The following is a 24,775-nucleotide window of genomic DNA, read 5'->3' as shown; positions in this document are numbered from 1 at the left end:
TGAAAAAGTTTTAAAGTTCAAAAGGCTTTAACATCCTGAGATTTAGAAATCGAAAAAATAAATTAAAAAGGCCTAATGATTGGTAAGATAACACAAATAGAGTCAAAGTTATTTTACTATTTATCAACTAAAAATGTTGTTCCTTTTAACCAATTACGTTAATAAATAATATGGAAAAGTAGATTTCCTAAATACTGCTATACTAGCGTACATTGTTATTTGGTCATATTACGAATAAAACGTAAAAGTTGATATTACGTAAACATAAAATTGGCACATAATTTTCATGGTAGCGGTTAGAACGGCATAACTAGAACGTTAAAAACCAATCGCAAAAACTTCTAGAAAGACCGAAATTAGCCAACTCAATCAATAGTAAAAAGTAAACGGACCAAATACAACTGAGACAGTCGATAGTTAGAAGTTCTCAATTACTATACTGTCGATAGTTCCCAACGCTAATTTTAATTATACATCAATATGATACGTATTTAAATGTATTATTTTATAGTATTATATTTTATTATATTGGTCTGACATGCACATATTTATATATAATCATTATTTATGTATATAATTATTTTAAAGAATATATGTTTTATCTTTTAGGTAATTCAAATTTTTAACATTTCCGGCATTGATTGACATTCTTCTGACATTTTGGTTATGGCGCCTTCTTGTTGAGTATTGCGCCGCTACATGCTTATCCGGCATAATACTCGGATGTTTTCAGTTGTTTTTTAGTTTGTTATGTAAAATGGCGAATATAAACCTTGATAAAGATGCTTTTCATAGGCGTCTAAAAAAGTTGTATGCTGCGTGGAAAGATCCAGAGAGCGAAAATGGTTTTTCTAAAATGGATGCATTGGTCGCGGCCGTTGGAAAGGACGATGAAATTGTTTACAGCAAGTCTAGTGCCCTTCATACCTGGCTTCTGGGATACGAACTTACTGATACAATTATGGTAATTACCGAAAGCAAGATTCACTTTTTAGCAAGTAAAAAGAAGATAGATTTTTTACGACAAGGGGAGACCAAAGATGACCAAGTTCAACTTAATTTAATAATTAGGGATAAAGATAAGGATAATGAAAACATTAAACAACTTGTAACGGCTATTAAAGAAAGTAAAAACGGTAAAGTAGTGGGAAATTTCCCTAAAGATAATTACCAGGGACCTTTCATGGATAACTGGAGATCAGCTTTAAAAAAGGAAAATTTTGAATTAGTTGATGCTAGTTCTTCAGTAGCGTATCTGATGGCTCCAAAAGAGGAATCAGAAATAATCACTATTAAAAAAGCTTGCCTCGTTACTGTGGATGTATTTACAAAATATCTTAAAGATCAAATTATGGAAATTATTGACTCAGAGAAAAAAGTAAGACATAGTAAATTAGCTGAAGGTGTTGATTCGGCAATACAAGATAAAAAATATGTATCAGGTGTAGATGTAAACCAAATAGATATGTGTTATCCTGCCATAATTCAATCAGGAGGTAATTATAGTTTGAAATTCAGTGCTGTTAGTGATAAAAATAATTTACATTTTGGAGCAATTATTTGTTCCTTGGGCACAAGATACAAGTTATATTGTTCCAACATTGTTAGAACACTATTAGTTAATCCTACAGATGAAATTCAGGCAAATTATAACTTTCTTCTACAGTTGGAAGAAGAATTATTAAAAAAACTTCAAGCTGGAGTTAAATTATCTGAAGTTTACGATACAGGATTAGCATATGTTAAAAAAGAAAAGTCTGAACTAGTTGACAGCTTAACGAAGAATTTTGGATTTGCAATGGGTATAGAATTTAAGGAGAGTTCATTGATGATTGGGCCAAAAACCAATGCAGTAATAAAAAAGGGAATGGTTTTTAATTTAAATGTTGGGTTTAGCAATTTGTCTAATAAAGATGCCTCTGATAAAGAAGGAAAGACATATGCCCTTTTTATTGGTGATACAGTAATAGTAAATGATGCACAACCAGCCACTGTCTTAACAATTAGTAAAAAGAAGATTAAGAATATTGGCATTTTCTTAAAAGATGATTCAGAGGAGGAGGAAAATGATGAAGAAAAGGAGAATACACCAAAACCGGAAGTATTATCCGGCCGTGCGAGACGAACAGCTGTTTTAGAATCTAAATTGAGAACCGAACATACATCTGAGGAAAAACGGAAAGAACATCAAAAAGAATTAGCTCTACAGTTAAATGAGAAGGCGAAAGAACGTTTAGCTAAGCAGGGTGGTGCTAAAGATGTAGAAAAAGTTCGAAAGAATACTGTTTCTTATAAAAATGTGAATCAAATGCCAAGAGTACCAGAAATTAAAGAAATGAAAATATATGTTGATCAAAAATATGAAACTGTTATTTTGCCAGTATATGGGGTGGCTGTACCTTTCCATATTTCCACGATTAAGAACATTTCCCAATCAGTGGAAGGCGACTATACTTATTTGCGTATAAACTTTTTCCATCCTGGGTCAACTATGGGTAAAGATGGTAAAAGACTATTTTACTTGTATTTAGCAAATAATTTATTTGTAATAATTTTTCAGGGAATTTCCAACAACCGGAGTCGACGTTTGTTAAAGAAGTTACTTACAGAAGCACAAATACAAAGGAACCGGGTGAAATATCTCCTCCGTCCTCAAATCTCAACACAGCTTTCCGTTTGATTAAAGAAGTGCAGCGTAAATTTAAAACCAGAGAGGCTGAGGAAAAGGAGAAGGAAGACTTGGTAAAACAGGATAGTTTGGTTCTGTCACAAAACAAGGGTAATCCAAAATTAAAAGATCTATATATCCGACCTAACATCGTATCGAAACGTATGACTGGAAGTCTGGAAGCCCATACAAACGGTTTCCGATATACTTCTGTTCGGGGAGACAAAGTCGATATCTTATATAACAACATTAAAAATGCATTTTTCCAACCTTGCGACGGCGAGATGATCATCTTGCTACATTTTCATTTGAAGCACGCTATTATGTTTGGTAAAAAGAAACATATAGATGTGCAATTCTATACGGAAGTAGGAGAAATTACAACGGATTTGGGAAAACATCAGCACATGCATGACCGAGATGATCTCGCTGCAGAACAGTCCGAGAGGGAATTAAGGCATAAGCTGAAAACAGCATTTAAGAGTTTTTGTGAAAAGGTATACAAATTAACGTATAAGAGTTGTCATAACTAATTACAACACATTACAGGTCGAATCTATGACAAAACAAGAAATAGAATTTGACACACCTTTTAGAGAACTAGGCTTCCCTGGAGCTCCGTTCCGTTCAACAGTATTATTACAACCAACATCGGGTTGTTTGGTGAACTTAACCGAATGGCCTCCGTTCGTCATCACTCTTGAAGACGTCGAATTAGTACATTTTGAACGTGTTCAATTCCACTTAAAGAATTTCGATATGGTGTTTGTATTTAAAGATTATCACAGGAAGACTTCAATGGTAAATGCCATTCCTATGAACCTGCTGGATCATGTCAAGGAATGGTTGAATTCTTGTGATATAAGGTATATTTTATGTTTGGATTTCTAATATTTCTCTTATAGATGATTCTTCCAGGTATTCTGAGGGAGTACAATCATTGAACTGGGCTAAAATTATGAAAACTATCACAGATGATCCAGAAGGGTTCTTTGATAGTGGAGGATGGACCTTCTTAGACCCTGAATCAGATGAAGAGGAAGCGGTAAGTTTTTTGGATTAACATTTTTAATATCTATTGTATTAAGACATTAGTTATGGGCAGCGATTACCAACAATTTTTTTATACACTCATTTAAAACTTATTATTTATATGTTGCTTGCGATGAATAAAAACATGCTTCGTATCAGATCACATATTAATGTGCCATTTCCTTTTAATATATTTAAATATTTTCAAACATCTTTCAGCAAAGGCACATCTAGCATATTGCTCTCGTTTGTTATGAACTCGTAGAGCTTTAATGCTTCTTCTCTATTAAATTTTGCAACAAGGGGGTCACTTGTTTTGTACAACACATTCAGAAAGAATATCCTATAGAAATTGAGTATTAGTAGATCTGTTAAAATTAATCAACTTAACGATGTCGTTCATAGCTTCTTTCAAAGTAGCCGTGTTTTTCATTGTTCCGTGTTGCTCTTGTTTCACTCCAACTACTTCTGTTAATGGAGCAAATCAATTTTTCACTTGTACATAATGTATACATCACTAAAAAAACTCTCTCAGATGCGTGACTTCCACACAGACACAAAACCTACTCAAAAGTTATATGAAAGTAGATACCAGCTGGTAAATATTCTTTACGTTATAGTTGCAAATATGCGAAGACTCATTGAACAATTACTACAGTCTTGATTACTTCTAAGAAATACTTGTGTAATTTTACTAGTGCTTGGCTTGACTACATCTATGATGAGTCTGTTTGGCAATGTCTTATATTGATAATCATTTTAAACAATATATAGGCAGAAGAAGAGACTGACGATGAAGATGAGGTTTATCGACCTTCAGATTTAGAATCTGGCTCTGAGGAATCTGATGAAGATTCCGAATACTCCGAGGGCGATACAGAAGAAAGCGATAGCGTTTCGGGCGAGGATGAGTTGGGTAATATTTATACATACATGCTTATATATAAATGAATAATTATGCGGAATTATAGGAACCGATGAGGAATCTGGGAAGGACTGGTCAGATTTGGAGAGAGAGGCAGCAGAAGAAGATAGGGAAAGAAATTATGAAGGATTTGAAGAACGAAAGGGGGGAAGTAAATTTTCTTCAAAGGATAAGCACAAGTCTTCTAGCAAACATTCCAGCTCAAGCTCAAAGCATAACAGTAGTCATAAAAGTTCCAGCGGCAAACACTCTTCTTCAAAGCATAACAGCAGCGGCAGCAGTAGAGATAGAGGTAGTATATTTCGTGAAAGTTGTTTATCTTTGAATAACCGTTGTTTGCAGATCGTGACCGTAAAGATAAAAACAGAGACAAGCATTCGTCGTCTTCAAGCTCAAAACACAAATCGTCGAAAGACAAGGACCGCCACAGTTCGTCTTCTTCGAAAGAAAAAGATCGCCATAATTCGTCGTCGTCTTCCTCGCACAAGAAGAGGTCTCGAGATGATGATGACGACAGGAAATCTAAAAAGTCAAGACGTTAAGTTTTTTGACGATTTTTTTTATATCGTTTTGTTTCCTTATCTTATTTTCCCCATTTTAACTTTAAGGAAGATCTGGATCTTAAATCCATTATGTAATCACTGTTGTATATTTCTTCTGTTACCTTTAATATGTTGCTGTTAGAGGTATATTTTTTCTTCATTCTTATTTTTTATATCACCACAATTATGTAGGATACTTTTTGGTATTTATTATAGTTTTGAATCTAGATTTAGTTTTATATAATGGTTAAACAAAGCCTTCTTGTAATATGAATGTCAGTGAGTGTGATAAATTTGATGTTGAGGTGTTGACCCCTTGATTTTGAGTTTGTACAACTGTTAAATATTTACTATGTTCAACTAAAAAATAAAAATTACTCACTAAACATTTTGTGTACATTATATAAATCAATAAATAAGTTCTTTTACTCAATGTTTTTTTTTGTGTAAATTTCCAATATATATCTCTGAAAACAGTATTAACTAGAGTTGTAATATTTTATTACAGGTTGTTCATTTATTCTGTTACGTGGGTACAAAAAAGTACCCTTCCCCCAATCAAGTAAAGTATACATTAAAGATTATTAAAGAAATTTAGCCGAGTATGAGCCGCTGTGTCTGATGTTCAAGACTTTGAGGCAATGTAGAACTAACTTGATTATTGAAATATTTAAAAGAGCTCAATTGAGATGCTATAGCTTAAGATAGTAAGAAAAATGAAGTGGAGTATGCATAGAACATTCGTACGCTATTTGCTTCAGACAGGCGCAAAAGCAAGTTCGACTATGCATATGCCTATTTACCTCCTCAAAAGATGTCAAGATATATGCTAGTCGGCTGATTCAGTTCCGTTGGTCATTTTTTTATTGTCTACATTAAAAAGAAAACGATACGGTTTTGAGTCAATTGAAAAGGTTGACTTCGAGTCAGCTTTAAAGACTTTAAGGATTCTATTGAAATACATTTGAACTGGCAGTGCATTGAAATCTATGGCAACACGTTGAACAGTGTTCTGCTCTGAAGTTATTGAATGATGATTTGCATAGATCACCCGTTTTTTAAAAACAACGTTAATTTCTGAAAAAAAATGGCTACCATTATGGAAAACATTTTAACGAGATATACAAGAACAATACACAAGTTATATTATGTGCAGAAAACATTGAAATATATATGTTTGTGATCATGTGACTGCTTATTAAAAGGAACAAGAGAGCGTGTTGTTAGTGTGAAATATATGATGAGTAAGATGTCTAGGTATAGGGCTCATTTAAATTAAGTTCAAACAAAGCTTTTGTTGTTTTAAGCCCTTCACATTTCATAACTCATTTGTGTAGATACAGTTTTCGGAAAATTTGAAATAAGTTACTCCAGACACGATGGCTGTAGATGTTTAAAAAACTACTAAGTGATCTGAAAAGGCACCCAAAGAAGCCGTTTCCGTACTACGGCGAATATCCATTATCTCCAAAACAACTATGATCTCACGATCTTGTCACCACCATCATATCACCGTTTTGTTCTGTAAACACGATTGCCTGATTAGAAGAGCTTCAGTATCAAATAATTTTAAAGTTTTGGTAAAAATATATTATATAATATTTCAAAAACTTAGCAAGATGATCAGCCACTGGAACAATTATACTACATATAAAGCAGTTAAACTTGTGCATTTTGTCTCGATTCCATATGAATAATTATTTTATGAAACAGAACCAGACGCACACGTTGATGATTCTGGTGCCTTTTGAGAATGGGGAGGGATTCCGAATATAAACAAATTAGATGTTCAGTCACATGTATTTAAAAATAATCCTTTCTTTATTTATAACAAAAGCTAGAGATCCTAGAAATCAAATTAATAGTAATGTTGTGACTTTAGGGAAAGATAGCTCATGTCTAGTATTAGTTTCAGAGAAGTAATTGAAATTTCAAGAAAAATAGTAACTATATCTGCAATAAAAAAGAATAAATTTAAAAAATAAAACAATTATAAATAATAGAAACTGGTCCATATATTTTAGCACCAATACAAAAAAGAAACATTACTCCCTCTTTTAATAGTTAAAAAAATTATTTTAAATATTTAGCATGGTATTCAATATGTTCACCAATAAACGATGCTATAAAGAAGTAGCTGTGATTATAACCATCCCTTTGCTTATAGATCACACGAACTCCAGAAGTTTTACAGACCTCAACAAGATTATCTGGATTTAATTGAGATAAAAATTGATCTGACGTGCCCTATAATTAAAAACATTTTCAAAATATGATGTGTCAGGTTATAACTAAATATTTACTTGATCAATAAATAATTCCAATGGGGGCCCATTATATTTCTTAACTAATTCAGTTGCATCCCAATCTTCCCAGTTTCCTGTTTCCTTAGGACCCAAATATCCTGTAAATGCTTTGATACCCCATGGGCAAACTATGGGGTTACAAATTGGGGCAAATGCAGATACTGACTTAAAAAGACCAGGATTCTTTAGTGCCAGAATCAAAGCACCATGGCCACCCATACTTAAAAGACATGTTTCTTATCGAACACTCTCTATATTTATTAAGTCTAGCTTACCTATGACCAGTTATGGATTGTTTAGTTGGATCTGCATTAAAATTTGAATTAACCAAGTCCAAAACCTCTTTACTAATGTAATCATACATTTTGTAATTATTTTTCCATAATTCTTGTGTTGCATTTAAATAAAAACCAGCACCTACTCCAAAATCCCATGAGTCTGAATCACCGGGGATATTAAGGCCTCTGGGAGATGTATCTGGATTTACTATTATTATTCCATGTTCAGATGCATATTTTTGTGCGCCAGCTTTCTCTATAAAATTACTTTCAGAACAAGTTAAACCAGAGAGCCAATAAATCACAGGTACTTTTTTATCTTCAGCTTGTGGTGGAATATATATACCAAATTTCATAACACATCCAAGTACTTTTGATTCATGACTATACACTTTTTGAAAACCCCCAAAACTTTTATTACTGGATACTTCAGTTAGAGCCATCTGAAAAAGCAAGGAGTAATATTACTAGGAGCAGAACCTATTTTAACCTTTATTAACATGTCAAAGACAAATACTAAATATCTAAATAAAGTATTGGAGATAACAGTTAAATGCCTACCTTACGTGAATACGATAAAGCGTTATAAAAATATATTTCCTGTATCAGTATTATATTCCTATTTTTACAGATCGTGGTATTCTTGAAATTATTTAATTTCTTCAATGCACCGTTCAGTATCCAGTATATTGAACAGAGACAATTTCTTTACGAATATTTCTTCAAAAGCATCTAGAAAGTCAATTTTATAGGTGACCTTGGGGAATGGTTTAACTTTTCATTGGTTTGTTTAAATTGCTATTGGTTATTTTGTGATATTATTACATGTTAAATATTAATAAATCGTTGAATGCATATGTACGCAATAATAATCGACGCTAATGGAATTTTTGCGTCTATCAAATTTTTCGATTGTTTTCATCCTTATTTAATACGCAATTTTGATATATGACAAGGATAATTAAAATGAGCGCCTTTATAAATTTCGAATTGACTTTCCATAAATTAGTTTAAATTTGTTAAAAATCTTTATGCCTTAACGTCTAAAACTACAATTTTAATATTTATGATTTATATTTAATATTTATGAAGATAAGGAATATTTTTAAGAGATACACAGAGCTATTAAAAAATATATTTAATAAGTTTACAACCACCTTAAGTCAGATATTAAAGCAACATGGTCTGATGGAAAAACTACACTAGGTATAGCAGTGTTTTCCTTTAATTCTTCATCACTTGGTAGTGGTATAATCTGTGAAACACCTAAAGAAGATTTTTCATAAAAAATGTAATCTAAACAAGCTGCAAAAAGTTCTGTAAAATTTGTATATTTTGGAGTTCCACAAGCACTATCAAGTTTGAAACTATGATGTATATTTATATTTTCTATATGCTCTGATTTATCTACAAAAAAATGTAAAATGCATTAAAAAAAAATTAAAAGTAAATTACTACTTACTGCTACTGTAGTCAATATAATCTCCTGGTATGGAACCTGTGGTATACAATTTATAAATACCACAATCTGGAACACTATTAAAGTCTCCACAGAATATCAGAGAAACTCTTTTTCCACAATACTAAAATTGTTTAATGTATTTTTATGAAGTTCGATCTAAGGATTTGAAAAAGTACCAACCCTTTCTTTAAGTTTATTAGAATATTGTTCTAAATATTTAATTGCCATACAACCATGCAACAATCGTATATGATCTGCATCAGGATGAAAGTATAGATGTGTATTTGCTATTAAGAGAATTTCATCATTATCTAATGAGCCTACAACATTTAATTGTAGTGTGGTAGTTCTTGCTTTTATCCTTTCTGCTAGTTTAGAATTTGAATTAATTTTATTCCATATTTCAGCAAAAACAGGTTCCGTATCAATTTTTTGGGAGAATACTAACTGGTCAGAATCAAGCAAAATAAATCTACTCTTATTATAGAAAAATGCTAGTCCCTCTGCAACTTCACCACCCTTTAAATAAAAAGTACTATTATAGTTATAGTGTGATAATATTGGCTGCAAATCATTTTTGTAAACTCTTCGATCAACTTCTTGTAAACATATCAAATCTGAGTTATAACCTGCAATGAAATAATTTCAAAGAAGGGTTAACAAAAAAAGCAAAAAAAGTTTACCTATGATTTCTTTCAATAGAAGCTGTTTTCTATAATTAATATTCAGTGCATAAGGTGGGCAATAAGGAAATAGTACTGTTCTACTATAATTTGAATCACAATATAAATCTGCCAACAAATTATAAGACATCACCCTAAATCTAGTTAAAATTTAAAGAAAATATGTACAAAAAATTCAATAATGTTACATTGAAATAAACTTACTCTGTTCCCTGTGCTCTTTCCTTACAAAAGTTATGCCTTCTTTCGAAAGGACATTCTCCAGGACTTGCTTCTACAGTACATGACGTTTCACATTCTACAGTTGGTCCATTTGCATTTTGGTTTTTTGGAATACATACTAATTTTAAATAGCAATTAATATCTGAATTTTGTGGGGTATATATATAAGTATCACCAACTTGTTCCCAATGAGTTTTGTCAGCTGACTTATACCAAATAAATTCACTAACATCTTTATCTGTGTAATAACTTTCAAACTTTGTTGGATAGACAGGAAAATTCGCCAATATAGAGTTAGGCAATTCAAGACAAGATACCCATGGAGAATTCACAATTACACTATATTGACAATCATTAATAAACAAAATCAATTCAGTGCCAGACAAAAATACATCCCCACATATACTATCTCGTGAAACTTCCATGTTGTTTTGTGAAAGTTTTATTATTACCCCTTTCGATAATTCACCTTCACTTTTCTTTTTTTTCGCCTTTTTTGATAGAGCCTTTTCAACATTAATTGAAACTCTATTCAAAAGTGCATTGATGTCTTCCGAAAGTTTGCGTGAGAAATTAAATACTCGCTTTACAGCTGGATTTGTTTGTTTATACTCAAAACTTAATTCAAAATGTTCACCATCATTGCATTGTCTTAGGTATGCTTTATCCATTTCATAAGAAAGACGAGTAAAACGCCTTAAAATGTTACAAAAAAAAGGTGACTTAAAAGCACTTAATTTATTGAACATGTTTCTTTGCTAGGTTAAACCATGGTGAAACAACTATGACGAAATATATAAAATATATATGCCATGACTTTAATATTCATATAAAATATACTAATAATAACAATGTCGTCTTAGTTCAAAAAATTGTTAAATTAAATTTAATGTTAATTGTTAAATAATCTATCATATACATCATACACATAACATAAAATCTATTTATAAATCCTAATTGAACCTCCCTATTGGCAATAACAAAATATATTGACGGGCAATCCAAATATTCGATAGTTAAAAATTATAAATCGAAATATATCGATTACGGACCAATAGAACAAAGTTCTTTCAATAAAACAGTCGACTCATGTCATCTAATCATCATAATCATCATCATGATCTATAATCTATTAAGTACTAAAATTTATATTTCTCATTTCCAACAGTCGATTGTAACTAGTCAACCAAAAGTAGTCGTAAGAATTAGTTGATAATAAAAAGTAGTTAATTACTGAATAGTCGATAGTTCATTCGTTATTTGCCAATATTAATAATGCCTAATACTACTTTCCCTAATAATATCCATAATTCTTAGATAACTAAACATACACCTAGGTCGATAACAGTAATTTTTATGAAATGACAAGAATAAAGCCATAACCTTTGGTTTACTAAGTGTGATTAGTGAGATCTCTATAATGCTATTTGATAAAAATATGAAATAAATTCTTAAATGTGAATGTCTCGCTTGTTAAAACTAGTTGCGTTATTTTTAGGACGGTTCAAAGTTGATAAGGTTTTATTCATTATATTTCGTTGAAAGGAATTGAATCAATACTGTTTTACAGAAAATGAATATGAAAAATTTAGCTGTTTTTGATTTTGATCATACAATCATTGATGACAACTCTGATACTGCCGTGTTACAGTTAATTAATCGCACAAAGATTCCAAATGAACTCAAAAAACTTTATAAAGCTGATGGATGGACAGCTTATATGCAAGGGATTTTCAAAGTGCTTTACGAAAATAACATTCAACAACCAGATATTAATAATTTAATAAAAAATATACCAGAAGTTCAAGGCATGAGTAATCTTATTAGAGAATTACATGATAACATGAACTACGATGTTATTATAATAAGTGACTCAAATACTCATTTTATACAAATTTGGCTGGAAATGAATAATTTACAAGGAAAAATATTGAAAGTTTTCTCCAATCCTGCACAGTTTGATGATGCAGGTTTACTTTGTATAAGAATGTATCATGTCCAAGATGTTTGTGCCTTGAGTACTAAAAATCTTTGCAAAGGAATGATTATGGAGAATTTCGTAAAGGAGCAACATTCAAATAACATAATTTATGAAAGGATTATATATATTGGTGATGGGGAAAATGATATTTGTCCTATATTAAGACTAAATGAAAAGGGAATTGCTTGTGTACGGAACAAGTACAGGTGTTTAGTGCTTGTTAATAAAATTTTGAATGGAGAAAGTATAGACAAAAAAGAGAAAGATCAAAAGCAAGATTATAGTTTGAAATCTCAAGTTTGTATATGGGAAAATGGTTATGAAATATTAAATTATTTAAATAAAAACTAATATTTGATAATTAATATTATATCAGTTGTATTATCAATTCCATTTATCTCTTAACCAGTATGAATAAATAAACAATATTTAATATTTGTAGGTTTTTTTTAATTCTAATCTAGCTGTACCTGAGCTAAGTTGGATGAGGAAGCGTAGATTTCAGTTATGTTTATTTTCAATTGCCATTGATGGCATTTCTAATAGAGTACTTATTTAACAACTTACTTGCAAGTTTTGTATATCACTATTATTAAAATTAAATTTTAAATGTATAGTTTAGAGAAATCTTCTGCCATTTGATTTTTCTTTTTTTTTTGTTTTGATAAACAAACTTAATTGCTCATTATTTCTCCTAGATGGTTTATTATTAAAACCTTTAGATCTTGCACTCATTTCTTGAATAAACAATAGATAGTTCTTATAACAGTAATTTTTTACTAAAAATATTGATAAAATTAACTTATTAAAAGCAATTTATTGAAAAGTAGTGGGTCTACTGCATTTATTTCAGATCTCTTTTGCACAGTTTGTATGGCACTGGAATTATGAAAAGATTTTCGTAAATTTCTGTTTTTAGTATAGTTTTTTCTGATGAACAACCTTTCTTTGGACTTTGATTCTTGTGCTGTTTTTTTTTGTTTTACCCTTCATTCTAAACAAAAAGTTGGAGTAATGTTTACATATCTGATGTTTTGAAAATGTTGCAAATGACTTTTTCAATGAGTTGCATGTTGAATGAATCAACAGTTTATTTTCTTCGAATTGTTAAGTTTTTTAGGTTTTAATTGCTGCCCAAATCAATTTATTTTTTTTAGTTTACCAGCTATAATTACAAATTGGTATTCCCAAAAAACAATAATATATGACCTAAAAGTTATGTTTAGATGGTGACAGTGGTAGAGGCGACAGGCCGATAATACCGCGATAGTCGCGGGTTCGAATCCTGCTGGGACACGGTCGTAAATGTAAGTAAAATATTCGTGATTGTCCTAGGCAAGAGTGCAAAATCCGACAAGGAAAATGATCCCAGTTGCGCCAGTAACCAGACTGGTTAAGACCGGATGTCTTCTGGGATTATTTCTAAGTTGGTCACTCACTAGTTAGTAGGCTTAATGTCGAGGACCGTGGTTTGGAGCCGACGTTAAACTATAGGTCCAGTCGATACAAACTCTCGTTGGTAAAAAGGTGGCTTTAAAACATAAAAAAAAGTTTAAAGGTTTAAGGTTTTATTACGGGGTTCTTTAAGAGGAAAAGGACAATGGATTTTGAACAAAAATGCCTGAAAATTATGTTGTGTCTTTATTATACCTTACACGTTTCATTACATTGGCACCTAAGGGTTAGTAGCCACCATTTCCATCGTTTAGAGATATATTTACAATGAATTTATGTTTGATACTTTTCGTCGTAATATTATGCATATTGTGATTGGTGTACATCAATTAATTTATTAGAAAAATGCAAATGAAACATTTACAAGTTTTAGTTTCTTATTACCAGCTAAAATAATATGCTATAAAAATGTACTAAGTGATATTTCGATTATTTGGTAACCAGTGATTTACAGAGGAATAATAGGTGGGGTACATCATTGGTTACAGATAACAAGTTTATAATTTTCTGCTATTATTTATATAATAATACTGCTACACTGTTGTATTTCTTAACAAAAAAAGTTGTTCGATTTGATACACTTTGGCAACATTGTAACACCACTTAGATTTAACTAATTGAAAAGGCTGAGAAATCGATTCATTACTATTAAGGTTTATGTTAGAAAACCAAAAAAGATATATTATGTATTTTTCTAAACAGTTGTTCTCATTCAACATCGATTCTAAATAGGTTTTTATTTATGTATTATTATAATATTTGATATTTATAGTATAGTAAAAATCAACATTATAAGCTAAGGAATACTTGGTAACTTTTATTCAGCAAATATTTTGAGCAATATTTAAAATTAGACAATTAACAAAATACACGCATAGTGGCCCTTAGTTGTAAACTCATTATTGGTGTCGTTTCTTTTGGGTGGTTAAGTAAAGTGCGCTTTCGTGTTAATATATATGTATATACATCGTGAACCTTTGACATATTGCAAGTGCGAAACATCGTAAAAGGTTTAAATATCAAAATGTGTTGCAAACTAGGGCAAATTAACTGTTCGAAGGTCTGAATAACGTATGCCAATGACAGAATATGCTTTGAGGTTATGATAATTCGTTTATAATACCGAGAGGCAATCCACAAATTTCAGGAAGGGTTTTCTTTATTAGACCTTCAAACACTGTTCTAAAATTGTTTAATATCCGAAAATTTACCACTCATAGTTAAATCTAAAATATTATTTAAAAAATAACGTTTATATTGACTAGATTTCCCATGAAAATAAGTGCGATATACGTTTCGGGAGCAGGGAGAACGGGGGGAAGTGTATTTGCTTTGCTTTAGCATCTATTGTTTCAATAAATTAATTATAAATAAGTGGCAAGCTTAAACTAAATCTCAACATCTAACATTTAACTAGAATAAAAAATAACAATCCAAAAGATGATATGGGTATTGCGATCTAGTACAATAAAGGCTATCGGAGTTTTAGTTTTGTTTTAATATTAATTTAACTTGAAATAATAATTTCTCTACTGAAGATCGTTTATTAGGTCTCTATAGTTAGAGGGTAATTCAGAGATTTCGGAAATTGTTATTTTTGAATCTGATTTTCATATTACGACTCTAAAACTTTATATGCATTGTAAATTATAGGTGTATAGTAGTTTTTTTTTGATTAATATTAATATAATTGATAGTTTAACATTAAATATATTTATTTCGGTAAGTAATAAATAGTTTCGTTTATATATATATATATATATATATATATAGAATGAAAAGAAAAAATACGACACCTTTATTGAACTACATGCAGCAATATAAGATCAACATACAACTTGCAACCTTTCCATAATGTTAGGTCACAGAATATCAGTTTCGTATACTTTCTTCTGGCCTTCTTGGTTAGGTACGTCTTTATTTTCCGAAGTGTTAACGTTGTCGATTTGAATATTTTCAGCGTTTGTATCGGGAGTTGGGTTCGGATTGCTTGAATTGGTCAGTGTGATCTTACTGGCCAAGCCGGCGTTAGTATTGGGTATGTTAGTCAGCGACCCGGTGATCTGAGAGGTTGCAAGTTGGAGTCCCATTTTCTGTAGCAAGTTTGATTCGCTTCCAGTTTTCTTCAGTAGCTGATCCGGAGCTGGTGGTATGACGGTTAGCGTGTTGTTTCCTCTCTGGAGCTGTTGTAATCTCGCGTACTGTTCTTGGAGAGCCTTCTGTTTCTTCAAGAGTTCCTGATGTCGTTGCTCTAATTCCTCCTTTCTGGTTTTCTTGGTGCCATCCTGGGAGTTGACGCTCTCGCAACTGCTGGAATTACTGGCCGATATGACGTCGCTGTCGCTGTTGGGCACCTGCAGGTTGGAGCCGATGTTTCTCGGTAGGGTCTGGGACTTGTTCGAGTCCTTGATGCTGGAACGGCTGGGCACGTTCCGCCTCAGGGTCTGCAGGCCCAGGTTCTGGGTGGCCTGCTCGAACTGGGACAGCGGCTTGTCCATATTCTGCACGTTCTGGATATGTTGGAGTCCGGCCGCGGCGACTGACCTCGGCGGCAAACTGGGGGAGGTCGGGGAAGCTAGGGGCGATTTGGAACTGGTCCTAGGCGGCGGCGGCGGCGGTATTCTCTTTCCCGAAGCTATGTGCTGCAGCAGTTCGGTATTCCGTTCTGGAATGGGAGGTTTACTGGCAGTTTTGTTGGCCTGCAGCGGCTGAATAGGCGGACTGTTATCGGTATCCGACCCGCTAGGGTACGAATGCAAACGTCTTAAGCTGCCGGTGGCCGTGCTCACCGTTAGATTGTTGCTGGGTAGGAAAGAGGCGGAGTCCATGCTGCCCTTGCGGCCGATCTCGGCCATCTGGGGCGCCCTGCTCGGGGCCACGCCTTTGGCTGGGATGGCTGGGGGTTCGGAACTTTCCGAGGATGAGCGGGTGCCGGGGTGAGGTTTCGAGAACGTTTGCAGTTCGTCTAGCAGAGCGTCGAGCGCGTTCTCCGGACGCTGGGAACTGTCGGAGGAGGTGCCGGAGCACTCTCCCCCGATGATGAGCGACCCCATGCGTGGAGCGGCAGGGGGCTGTGAAGCAAAACAACATAGTTACTCCGTTGTTGATATATATATATTTTCAGTTGTGTAAGAAAATCTCGAATAAATTATACGGATGAACTTACATATTGTGAGGGCAATATGTAATTTAGCGATAGCAAAGGAAACTTTATATAATTATATTAAAGACTGATACAGACAATTTTCCTCTTAATTTTCTTTAAGAATTCCTTTTAAATTCAATTATAGAATCAGAACTATTTGATGCATATATACTGTTTTTCATTTCAAGGTGGTATTAGATATTCAACAAAAGATAGCAATTTTTTTGTGTAAGCTATGGTGATCATTTATAAATAGTACTCTCTGGGTTCAGTTTACGACCAATATGATTGATTTAGTATCAGCTTTCTTAAAGCCCGTTCAATAAAACAGTCATTGCACGTCATAACAGGTCAATTGAAAAGTCCCCGGTCTACCATTTTTATTCAACATAATTCCCTTCAAGAGTGATACACTGATTATAGCGACCCTCCAACTTTTTGATGCCATTTTTGTAGTACGATTTGTCCTTTGCTTCAATATAGGCCTCAGTTTCGGCTATCAGCTTTTCATTCGACGAAATTTTTTTTCAGCGAGCATTCTTTGATCTGAGAACAGGAAATAGTCAAAAGTGAGCTCACGCGGCACCCACTTTGCACAGAGCTTCCCCATACCCAAATATTCGTGAATTATATGATGTACACGTTCAGTTGATATCTTTAGAGTGTCTGCTATTTAATTCAATTTCAATTTACGGTCATTCAAAATCATTTTGTGGATTTTTTAATGTTTTCATCGGTAACAACCTCTTTTGGGCGTCCACTGCGTTCACCGCCTTCGGTGCTCATTTCGCCATGTCTAAACTAAGCATACCAATGCTTGATGATTGATTTTCCTGGGGCAGTATTCGGAAACTCGGCAGCAAGCCAAGTTTTTGCTTCAACTGTATTTTTTCCTTTCAAAAAGCAATATTTTATCAACACGCGAAATTCCTTTTTATCCATTTTTTTCACGACAAAAGTTGCTCGTTTACTCTTTCCTTTTGTTTTTTCTTGAATCTTCTTCTTCGGCTCTTTTCTAGGCGTTTATTGGTCATGGATTTTATTAACATTTTTTTAACATGCTTTTAAATCATTGGAATTAGACTCGATAATTCATATGATCCAGTAATAAACTTCCATAACTTGCAGTTGTCCTTGCAGTGGATTTCTGCCGTCAAAGATTTTATTTAATTTCAAACCCCATCCGTTAAAATGTGATTCGTAGTAGACAAGTGATAAAATATAGTATCTAATATTGTATAGTATAAAATATAAAATAGAGTAGGATAAAATATATAATAAAATATAAGGAGGGTGCACCATAAGAATTTTTCATCGAATTCATGGTGTATCATCATACTCATATGATATTTTATTAATCATGTCTTTTTTATGGTTTCACACTAAAATCTTTTCGGTTTCAGGTTTAGTCATATGGCTGTAACAGGTCAATTGAAAAGTGCCCGGTCTACCATATTAAAATATATTTTTTTGGCAAAATTATTATTTTTTTATTCAACATAATTCCCTTCAAGGGTGATACACTGATTATAGCGACCCTCCAACTTGTCGATACCATTTTTGTAGTACGACTTGTCGTTTGTTTCAAAATAGGCCTCAGTTTCGGCCTAGATATGATCTTCATTCGAAGAAAATTTCTTCCCAGCGAGCATTCTTTTGAGATCTGAGAACAGGAAATAGTCGCTGGGGCCAGATCTGGAGAATACGGTGGACGAGGAAGCAATTCGAAGCCTAATTCATGGATTTTTGCCATCGTTTTCACTGACTTGTGACACGATGCATTGTTTTGATCAAGCAGCACTTTCTTCAAATGCGACCGTTTTTCGGCGTAAAATTTATTTACCTCAGAATTACTACTTATTTATTTTTCAGATAATTTACTCTTTATAATGCATCACCATAGTTTATCAATATTCGTACATCAAATAGTCTAATTTATTTAAATATCATTTTAAGGCAAGTTTATAATTTAGTAACCTTTTAAAATTAATGTGATAATTGAAATCTTATTTATAATAGTTACTGTTAGATTAAAGTAGGCTTTGACTGTATCAGTTAGTCCAACGTGAAAACAATGAAATTAATGTTACATCTATCTTTAACGTATATAATGAAAGTACTGTTTCCAAACAGGCAACAACGTCTAGCTACAGAAACAAAATCTTGTTTCCGCCAATGTGTTCCACAATAATACGTACTGAAAACCAAAAGAACTGTTAGGTACCTATTATATTGACTTCTGCTTTTGAGGAACACATTTCATTGAATAAACGGGGGACGGACGAGAAGGGTGGCGGGGTGGTTAATTGAACGATGTCAGTAAGGCGAAAAACAAAAGAAAAATTTAGCCGGCTTCAAAAAAGAAATCAACCCAATCGAGTTGTTTTGTAGCTTTTTTGAAGCCTCGAATGAAGGAGAAAAAACTAAAAAGGGTTACCTTTTAAACAAAATATTAATTTGCAAACAAACATCACTACTCATGAGGTAAGTCCAACAACTCCAACAACTAAAACAATTTCAACAATAAATAAAACGACGTTTGATAATATTTTTAGTATGCTAATTATGGTAATGATCACTACGAAGCGTACTGTCGATATTTAGGAAGATATTCTCTGCAACAAATACATAGAAGTACTTAAAATTAGAATTCAAAAATTATATAAAGATTATAAATAACAAAATGTAACTATTACCTAGAATAAAGCAATTTTTTTCTTTAAAGTTTCTTTATTCTATGACTATTACTTCTATATTTTGACATTTGGTGACCGCGTTAAATAACATTTCTCGAACATAGGCAACCAAACATAAGATTACTGTCAAAATTTAGAAATAAAGTTTGGCGTTTGAACAGAGAATGTCTTTTTTACAGCATGCAACAATAAGAAACATAAAAAATCGATTTAATATTAGAAAACTCTTACCACTCATAATTTGCCACGTAGGCAAAAAATCATACACATACAATTAAAATTAAAAACAAAACAAATAAATCGAGGAGAAAGGCATGCCGCGTGCAACACAAGACACGAATCAAATAAGAAAAAAATTACGACGAGAAATGCAAAAAACGAAAGGAAAACAAATCGGAACGTGCAGTATGTAAAACAAAAACGAAAAAAATCTTTCCCTTATAGTAAGGTAAGGTCGAAATCTGCGAACTTTTGACACCTACTCGAAGTAATAATAAAACCTTTATCTTTTACCCTTACAAAGGTCAATAAGCAAAAAAGCTACACTAAAAGCTACTGCATTTTGCAATAATAAAAAATATATAATATATATAATAACATTCGGTTCAAAAATTTCATATTAGTCTACGATTTGATTTTTACTTTAACTACGTCAAACGAAAAAAAAAAGAATAAACCAAAAACTAAATACTGTCGTAATTCGGGTATAAACTGCATCAGTAAAACAAAAGTAAGTAAACTAGATAATTAAAGCAAAACTCGGGTCCTACGTAATAACTTCCAATAAACAAGAAATATAAAAGCAGTATAATAGGTACCTAATATGTGGATCAAAAGAAATTACAAGTAATCGAGATAACAGTGCTTGTTCGATTATCGATGAGATGATTGTACGAGGTGCTTTCAAGATGGGTCCAATAGTGGCTTTCTGATGTGAACATTTCCAATGACACCTTACTATAAGGAAAAGGTTGTTAGCCTTTAACATTGAGAAGTTAGAAGCATTCTAGTCGTAAATTTATTGGTCTTTATTTACTTTATCTCTTTCAATATGATACTATAACAAGAAACAGAGCTTTATTAAGAACAGAGACACTATTTTTGGTTAATAAAAGTTTGATAAATTTATTAATATGTTCAGTAAGGTGCTTGCATGCAGCTAGAGAAACTATATATATATACATTTCAAAAGTTTGGAATGTTAATTTATGGTATTGTAGGTTATGAAATAGTGTAAATGAATTAAAGTTATTTCTTTGTTTACATGCACTAGGTGGATAAGAAAATATATGATGTTAATAAGTTAAATAGTTTTTTGATTTTAGTTATTATTGATAATAGAAAAGTAACCATAACCTCAAAATGTTGGTTATATAGGTAGATAGGTATAAATTGTAATTCTGTGTAATATTGATTTATACTTTTTTAAAAATAATATAACATAATAAAAACATATAACACTTATGACAATGAAACCTATACATTATATAGGGTGAGCCATCTGTTTGTTTTTTTTTGTGAATTTGTTGGTAATGAATTTGTAAATGATAGCATCTTGTATGTCTACGATTCCCGGTTCTCTAAGGAAAATATTTTCAATTGAGTTGCTGGCTTTATAGTAGCTTATTTATTTAGCTCAGTTTTGTGGTTATTTTTACCAATAACTCTATTTACAATATTGCACCAAATCTTTGTAAATTGTTGGAGTAACAACCGAACTTAAGATATTATCACATAAATAGTCTAAACCCGTTAAAATTCAACTGAGGTGTTGTTAAAACTGTTGAGAATAGGTTTATGAAACATTGATTATTTTTGGTAGTTTGTCTATGTTTTTTTAGATTATTTGATCGCAATCATATATCTGTGGAGAGTTGAAGTAACAACAATGCTAAAAATATCATTATAAAAATAGTCTAATGATGTTAAATCTCATTTGGTCTATGGTCAAAATGACTGATTCTTTTTATCAATTTGTTCATGTTTTTTTCCATTATCTATATTTTTTAAAAAACCTGTTTACTTATTAAAGTTTTTATATTTCCATTTGTTTAACATTCTCACATATACTGTTTGGTGAAGTATACTTAAGAACAATGGGATGCATATATGTTCTGTTACAGTTCGTTTAATAAAACAGCGAACTATGTTAACGTCATCTAAATGTATGACGTCAAAACGTCGCAATGTTACCCCATCAACTTTGAGTTTTACTTTGATATATAACAACATTCTAGTCTAAAAATAATAATGAAACAAATATGATGTTATCAAGTTAACATTATAGTACATCTATGCATATGTTATCTCGTTGATGTTTGAATTAACTTATTAGAAACGCAGTCTGTTTCTGACTTTGATTGTCTAATGGCTTCGGCACTTTCAACTAAAGTAAAGAACGTTTGGTGGTTTATAACCTGTAGTTATTTTAAAGAGACATATATATATATATATATATATATATATATATATATATATATATATATATATATATATATGTCATAGTCTCTATGGAATGGTTTCCCAAAGATTAGTATCTCCAAATTCGTACACCATTAAGTGCAAGCTTAAATTCCAGTAGAGTAGATTCATATGCTCAATATACTTCAATGCTAGTTCGGTGGTCTTACAACTTGAGTTATTAATCAACTGAGAAATAATTGTCACTCTTCCTTATTTTTTCTTGAAGAGTTAGTTGATTGAATTGAAAGAACATTCTTATAATCTTCCCATCCTACGGACGTATCAGTTATCAATCTTATAAGGTCTACAGTCTAATGATGTGATGATGATAATGTGAAGACATCACTTGTCCTTACAATATAATATTGTATATATTATATTGTGACGGTACATTCGACAGTAGATTCAACTGCTCGCCAAGAAGATCAAGTTATTAACAACAAAGAAACTACTTATCAAGAAGAGGGTCCGACGATTCATTGGCAATCGTTTCGTATTTCTGCTGTTAACGTTCTTTAACATAGTTTACTATAATCTGTGAATTCTTCGCACAAATATCGCAGTTCAAGGCATAACGCCACCAAAGACGGACTAAAGTTGCAGTGAACTAATGGAGTCTACTACAATTTTCACAAAAGTTGGCGGTTGAGGTTGGATAGCCAGCCACTAAAGACGGATTGCAGTTAAGGGCTCAGTCCAGACTTTGGCCCCCGTTAGATTTTGGCGACACCAAAACTTCATAAACTATTTGGTACGGGCTAAATAAGTCAATTTAGGTAAAAAGTGCAATTCAGAAGATCATCAAAGACAAACTGTTCGACCAAGGAGAATATATGATCACAAGTTATTTTACAACTGAAAGCTGTCTAGATGAGATAACAATTATGTACATCCCTTTGGTTGGATCTTCAGGAGGGAGTCTTATACCATATACTGGATATTCTAAAAAATATGTATAATGTCTGGTGATATATATGTAGTTCATATGTATAGTGTCATTATGATAGATAAATAGAGATGCAATTTCGTCTGTACAGACGACTCAAATAGTTTCAACTTTTGGTTAAAATAAAACAAGTATCAAATAAATTAAAAGTTTGTTTTAAATTCAATATATTTCGCAACTCTAATTAAATGACAATTGGTGGATGGTAATGGATCACTAGACATTGCGTACCGAAGTACCTGATTGGTTAGTCAGTCTCCATTGTGAATTTTCAGTATCTATCAACGCCGCTCAAAACCGTAGGTTTCATATCATATTTCTGTCAATGTCTAAGTAACATGTACTTCAAAAGTAAACCAACAGATGACCCAACATATATATTATATTCATTTGTTCTAGGCTATTTTTTATGTTTTTATTATAAAATCTAAAAAAATATATAAATCTAAATATAAGAATATTTTATAAAAATAAATATTGTAATTAGAACACCAATTTTATATGAATCTATGAATCAAAGTACCCACATCGTCCTGTTAGCAATATATGGATTCCACTGTGAATTTGAATTTACTAGTGTTGGGAACTATCGACTGAAATCGACTATCTACTATTTAGTAATTGACTACTTTTCACTATCGGCTATTTCAGTCGCTATTTTTGGTTCGACTGATTTTAATATTACTATTTACTATCGACTGTTTCAGTCGTGTACTTTTAGTTATTGTTTTTGGTTCTACTAGTCTCATTCCACTGATTTTGAACGTTCTGGCTCTGTCGCCCTAGCTGCGACCTTGAAAAAAATGTACCAATGTATGATTACATAGATTTATATGTAATTTATAGTTTTATAATTTTTTTGGTAGTTTGCTTGTAAATAACAATATATTGTATATTAACATAGCAGAATTTTTCAAGATTGTTAATGTAATAGAGTAAAACGATTAAAATTGTGAATAATAAATAGTAAAATACTTTTTACTGTTTTTATAGCGATATTAGGTAATATTTCGATTACTTTCTCGTTTTTTTTTGTTAAAAACTATTTTTCTTCAATAATAAATAAAGCACTTACTTTATTTAAAAAAGCTCTAGTAGTTATTGTGCGATCATTTTGAATTGTGTCATGAATTAGTTTTTTTTCTATGTTTAGGTATATGTTAAATTTTTATTTAGTATTTATGATTATAGTAGTACATTATTAGTTATTAGATTTTATTTGTTTGTGGGGTATTATTCTATTCCATAAAAAAGTCCACAGAACATCCCAATATAAAAGTAATTCCACTTCGTTTAAAACGAAATTATAAACGTTAGTACATGAAGAAATTGGAGAATATAAACACATATAAAATTAATTGTTTCAAGCAATTATCCCCGTCCTTTTCTCTCTCACAATTTATACAGAAAAGGATTCGTACATCTTCGTCTGACATCACCAATTAATCAGTCAGAAAACAGTCGAACCGTGCATTTGACTAAAAATAGTAATTACTATTTTTAGTATAGTAATTACTAGTAATTACTATACTGAAAATATATATTAATAGTAATTACTATTCTCAGTCGCTTTCAGAGTTTTTTGACTATCGACTGTTTCGACTGTTTTGCTACTATCGACTGTTTCGACTGTCTTCAGTCGGTAGTTCCCAACGCTAGAATTTAAAAACTAAACATCCGTGGAAGCTTTTGAATTCTCAGTCCATTTTTGACTTCTTTAAAATATGAAAAAATTTGAACAAATATATTATACAATATTTGTAGAAATATGTACATTATTTAGGAACGAATGCTTTGTATATGGCTTCCATGTGATTAAAAGGGTTTCAATATTTATTTTTCTTAAATCACATAGAAAATATCGAAAGACTATGTGTTTGATTTGAATTCTCTCAAACTAAAATTTTCATGTAATACAGTCAGGTGGGGTAACTGCACGCAGTTTTCAGTAAATTCTCTTCAAATTAAAAG

At 31.9% G+C, this 24,775-nt stretch overlaps 5 protein-coding genes across 22 annotated transcripts in view; 2 read left to right on the top strand and 3 right to left on the bottom strand.

The window, feature by feature from the left end:
- The first annotated feature begins 408 nt into the window (after positions 1-408).
- On the top strand, positions 409-5,601 carry dre4 (SPT16 homolog, facilitates chromatin remodeling subunit dre4). The gene is made up of 7 exons (XM_076413760.1): positions 409-2,504; positions 2,561-3,165; positions 3,218-3,534; positions 3,587-3,713; positions 4,475-4,616; positions 4,672-4,917; positions 4,968-5,601. The coding sequence occupies exons 1-7, from the start codon at positions 758-760 to the stop codon at positions 5,165-5,167; spliced, it is 3,384 nt and encodes a 1,127-aa protein (XP_076269875.1). The 5' UTR covers positions 409-757; the 3' UTR covers positions 5,168-5,601.
- Positions 5,602-7,164: 1,563 nt separating this feature from the next.
- Positions 7,165-8,609, bottom strand: LOC143202307 (S-formylglutathione hydrolase). Its single transcript, XM_076413759.1, has 4 exons — positions 8,313-8,609; positions 7,749-8,194; positions 7,471-7,693; positions 7,165-7,414 (listed from the first exon to the last, which is right to left on the bottom strand). The coding sequence occupies exons 2-4, from the start codon at positions 8,192-8,194 to the stop codon at positions 7,241-7,243; spliced, it is 843 nt and encodes a 280-aa protein (XP_076269874.1). The 5' UTR covers positions 8,313-8,609; the 3' UTR covers positions 7,165-7,240.
- A 263-nt stretch (positions 8,610-8,872) lies between these two features.
- LOC143202306 (2',5'-phosphodiesterase 12) lies at positions 8,873-11,060 on the bottom strand. Its single transcript, XM_076413758.1, has 5 exons — positions 10,101-11,060; positions 9,897-10,036; positions 9,394-9,842; positions 9,214-9,334; positions 8,873-9,158 (listed from the first exon to the last, which is right to left on the bottom strand). The coding sequence occupies exons 1-5, from the start codon at positions 10,865-10,867 to the stop codon at positions 8,899-8,901; spliced, it is 1,737 nt and encodes a 578-aa protein (XP_076269873.1). The 5' UTR covers positions 10,868-11,060; the 3' UTR covers positions 8,873-8,898.
- A 398-nt stretch (positions 11,061-11,458) lies between these two features.
- Positions 11,459-13,728, top strand: LOC143202302 (putative phosphatase phospho2). Its single transcript, XM_076413755.1, has 2 exons — positions 11,459-11,636; positions 11,689-13,728. The coding sequence occupies exons 1-2, from the start codon at positions 11,580-11,582 to the stop codon at positions 12,448-12,450; spliced, it is 819 nt and encodes a 272-aa protein (XP_076269870.1). The 5' UTR covers positions 11,459-11,579; the 3' UTR covers positions 12,451-13,728.
- Positions 13,726-24,775, bottom strand: part of LOC143202294 (coiled-coil domain-containing protein AGAP005037) — a 526,529-nt gene continuing 515,479 nt past the window's right edge. For 8 of the 18 annotated variants that reach the window (XM_076413730.1, XM_076413745.1, XM_076413736.1 and 5 more), the window contains one exon: positions 15,287-16,625. In XM_076413730.1, coding sequence (XP_076269845.1) covers positions 15,417-16,625 — 1,209 coding nt within the window. In that variant the 3' untranslated portion in view covers positions 15,287-15,416. Of the gene's footprint in view, positions 16,626-24,775 lie in introns of all 18 variants that reach the window. The other 10 variants (XM_076413731.1, XM_076413727.1, XM_076413738.1 and 7 more) reach the window with 3 other exon arrangements.

This window comes from Rhynchophorus ferrugineus, unplaced genomic scaffold (assembly GCF_030347505.1).
Source record: "Rhynchophorus ferrugineus isolate W39M unplaced genomic scaffold, kcgeb_rfMv2 rfM9, whole genome shotgun sequence".
Lineage (NCBI taxonomy): Eukaryota > Metazoa > Arthropoda > Insecta > Coleoptera > Curculionidae > Rhynchophorus > Rhynchophorus ferrugineus.
Note: the sequence above shows the minus strand (reverse complement) of the source record. Positions and strands in the feature narration are given on the sequence as shown.

Excerpts from the sequence above, each read along its gene's own strand:
- dre4 (XM_076413760.1), top strand. The coding sequence starts at position 758 with ATGGCGAATATAAACCTTGATAAAGATGCTTTTCATAGGCGTCTAAAA. Across the intron at positions 2,505-2,560 it reads GTCAACTATGGGTAAAGATG|GGAATTTCCAACAACCGGAG; the intron begins GTAAAAGACTAT and ends ATAATTTTTCAG. Across the intron at positions 4,617-4,671 it reads TTCGGGCGAGGATGAGTTGG|GAACCGATGAGGAATCTGGG; the intron begins GTAATATTTATA and ends GCGGAATTATAG.
- LOC143202307 (XM_076413759.1), bottom strand. The coding sequence starts at position 8,194 with ATGGCTCTAACTGAAGTATCCAGTAATAAAAGTTTTGGGGGTTTTCAA. Across the intron at positions 7,694-7,748 it reads CAATCCATAACTGGTCATAG|TATGGGTGGCCATGGTGCTT; the intron begins GTAAGCTAGACT and ends ATGTCTTTTAAG. Across the intron at positions 7,415-7,470 it reads TGGAATTATTTATTGATCAA|GGCACGTCAGATCAATTTTT; the intron begins GTAAATATTTAG and ends TTTTAATTATAG.
- LOC143202306 (XM_076413758.1), bottom strand. The coding sequence starts at position 10,867 with ATGTTCAATAAATTAAGTGCTTTTAAGTCACCTTTTTTTTGTAACATT. Across the intron at positions 9,843-9,896 it reads TCTATTGAAAGAAATCATAG|GTTATAACTCAGATTTGATA; the intron begins GTAAACTTTTTT and ends ATTTCATTGCAG. Across the intron at positions 9,159-9,213 it reads TTATATTGACTACAGTAGCA|ATAAATCAGAGCATATAGAA; the intron begins GTAAGTAGTAAT and ends ATTTTTTTGTAG.
- LOC143202302 (XM_076413755.1), top strand. The coding sequence starts at position 11,580 with ATGTCTCGCTTGTTAAAACTAGTTGCGTTATTTTTAGGACGGTTCAAA. Across the intron at positions 11,637-11,688 it reads GACGGTTCAAAGTTGATAAG|AAAATGAATATGAAAAATTT; the intron begins GTTTTATTCATT and ends ACTGTTTTACAG.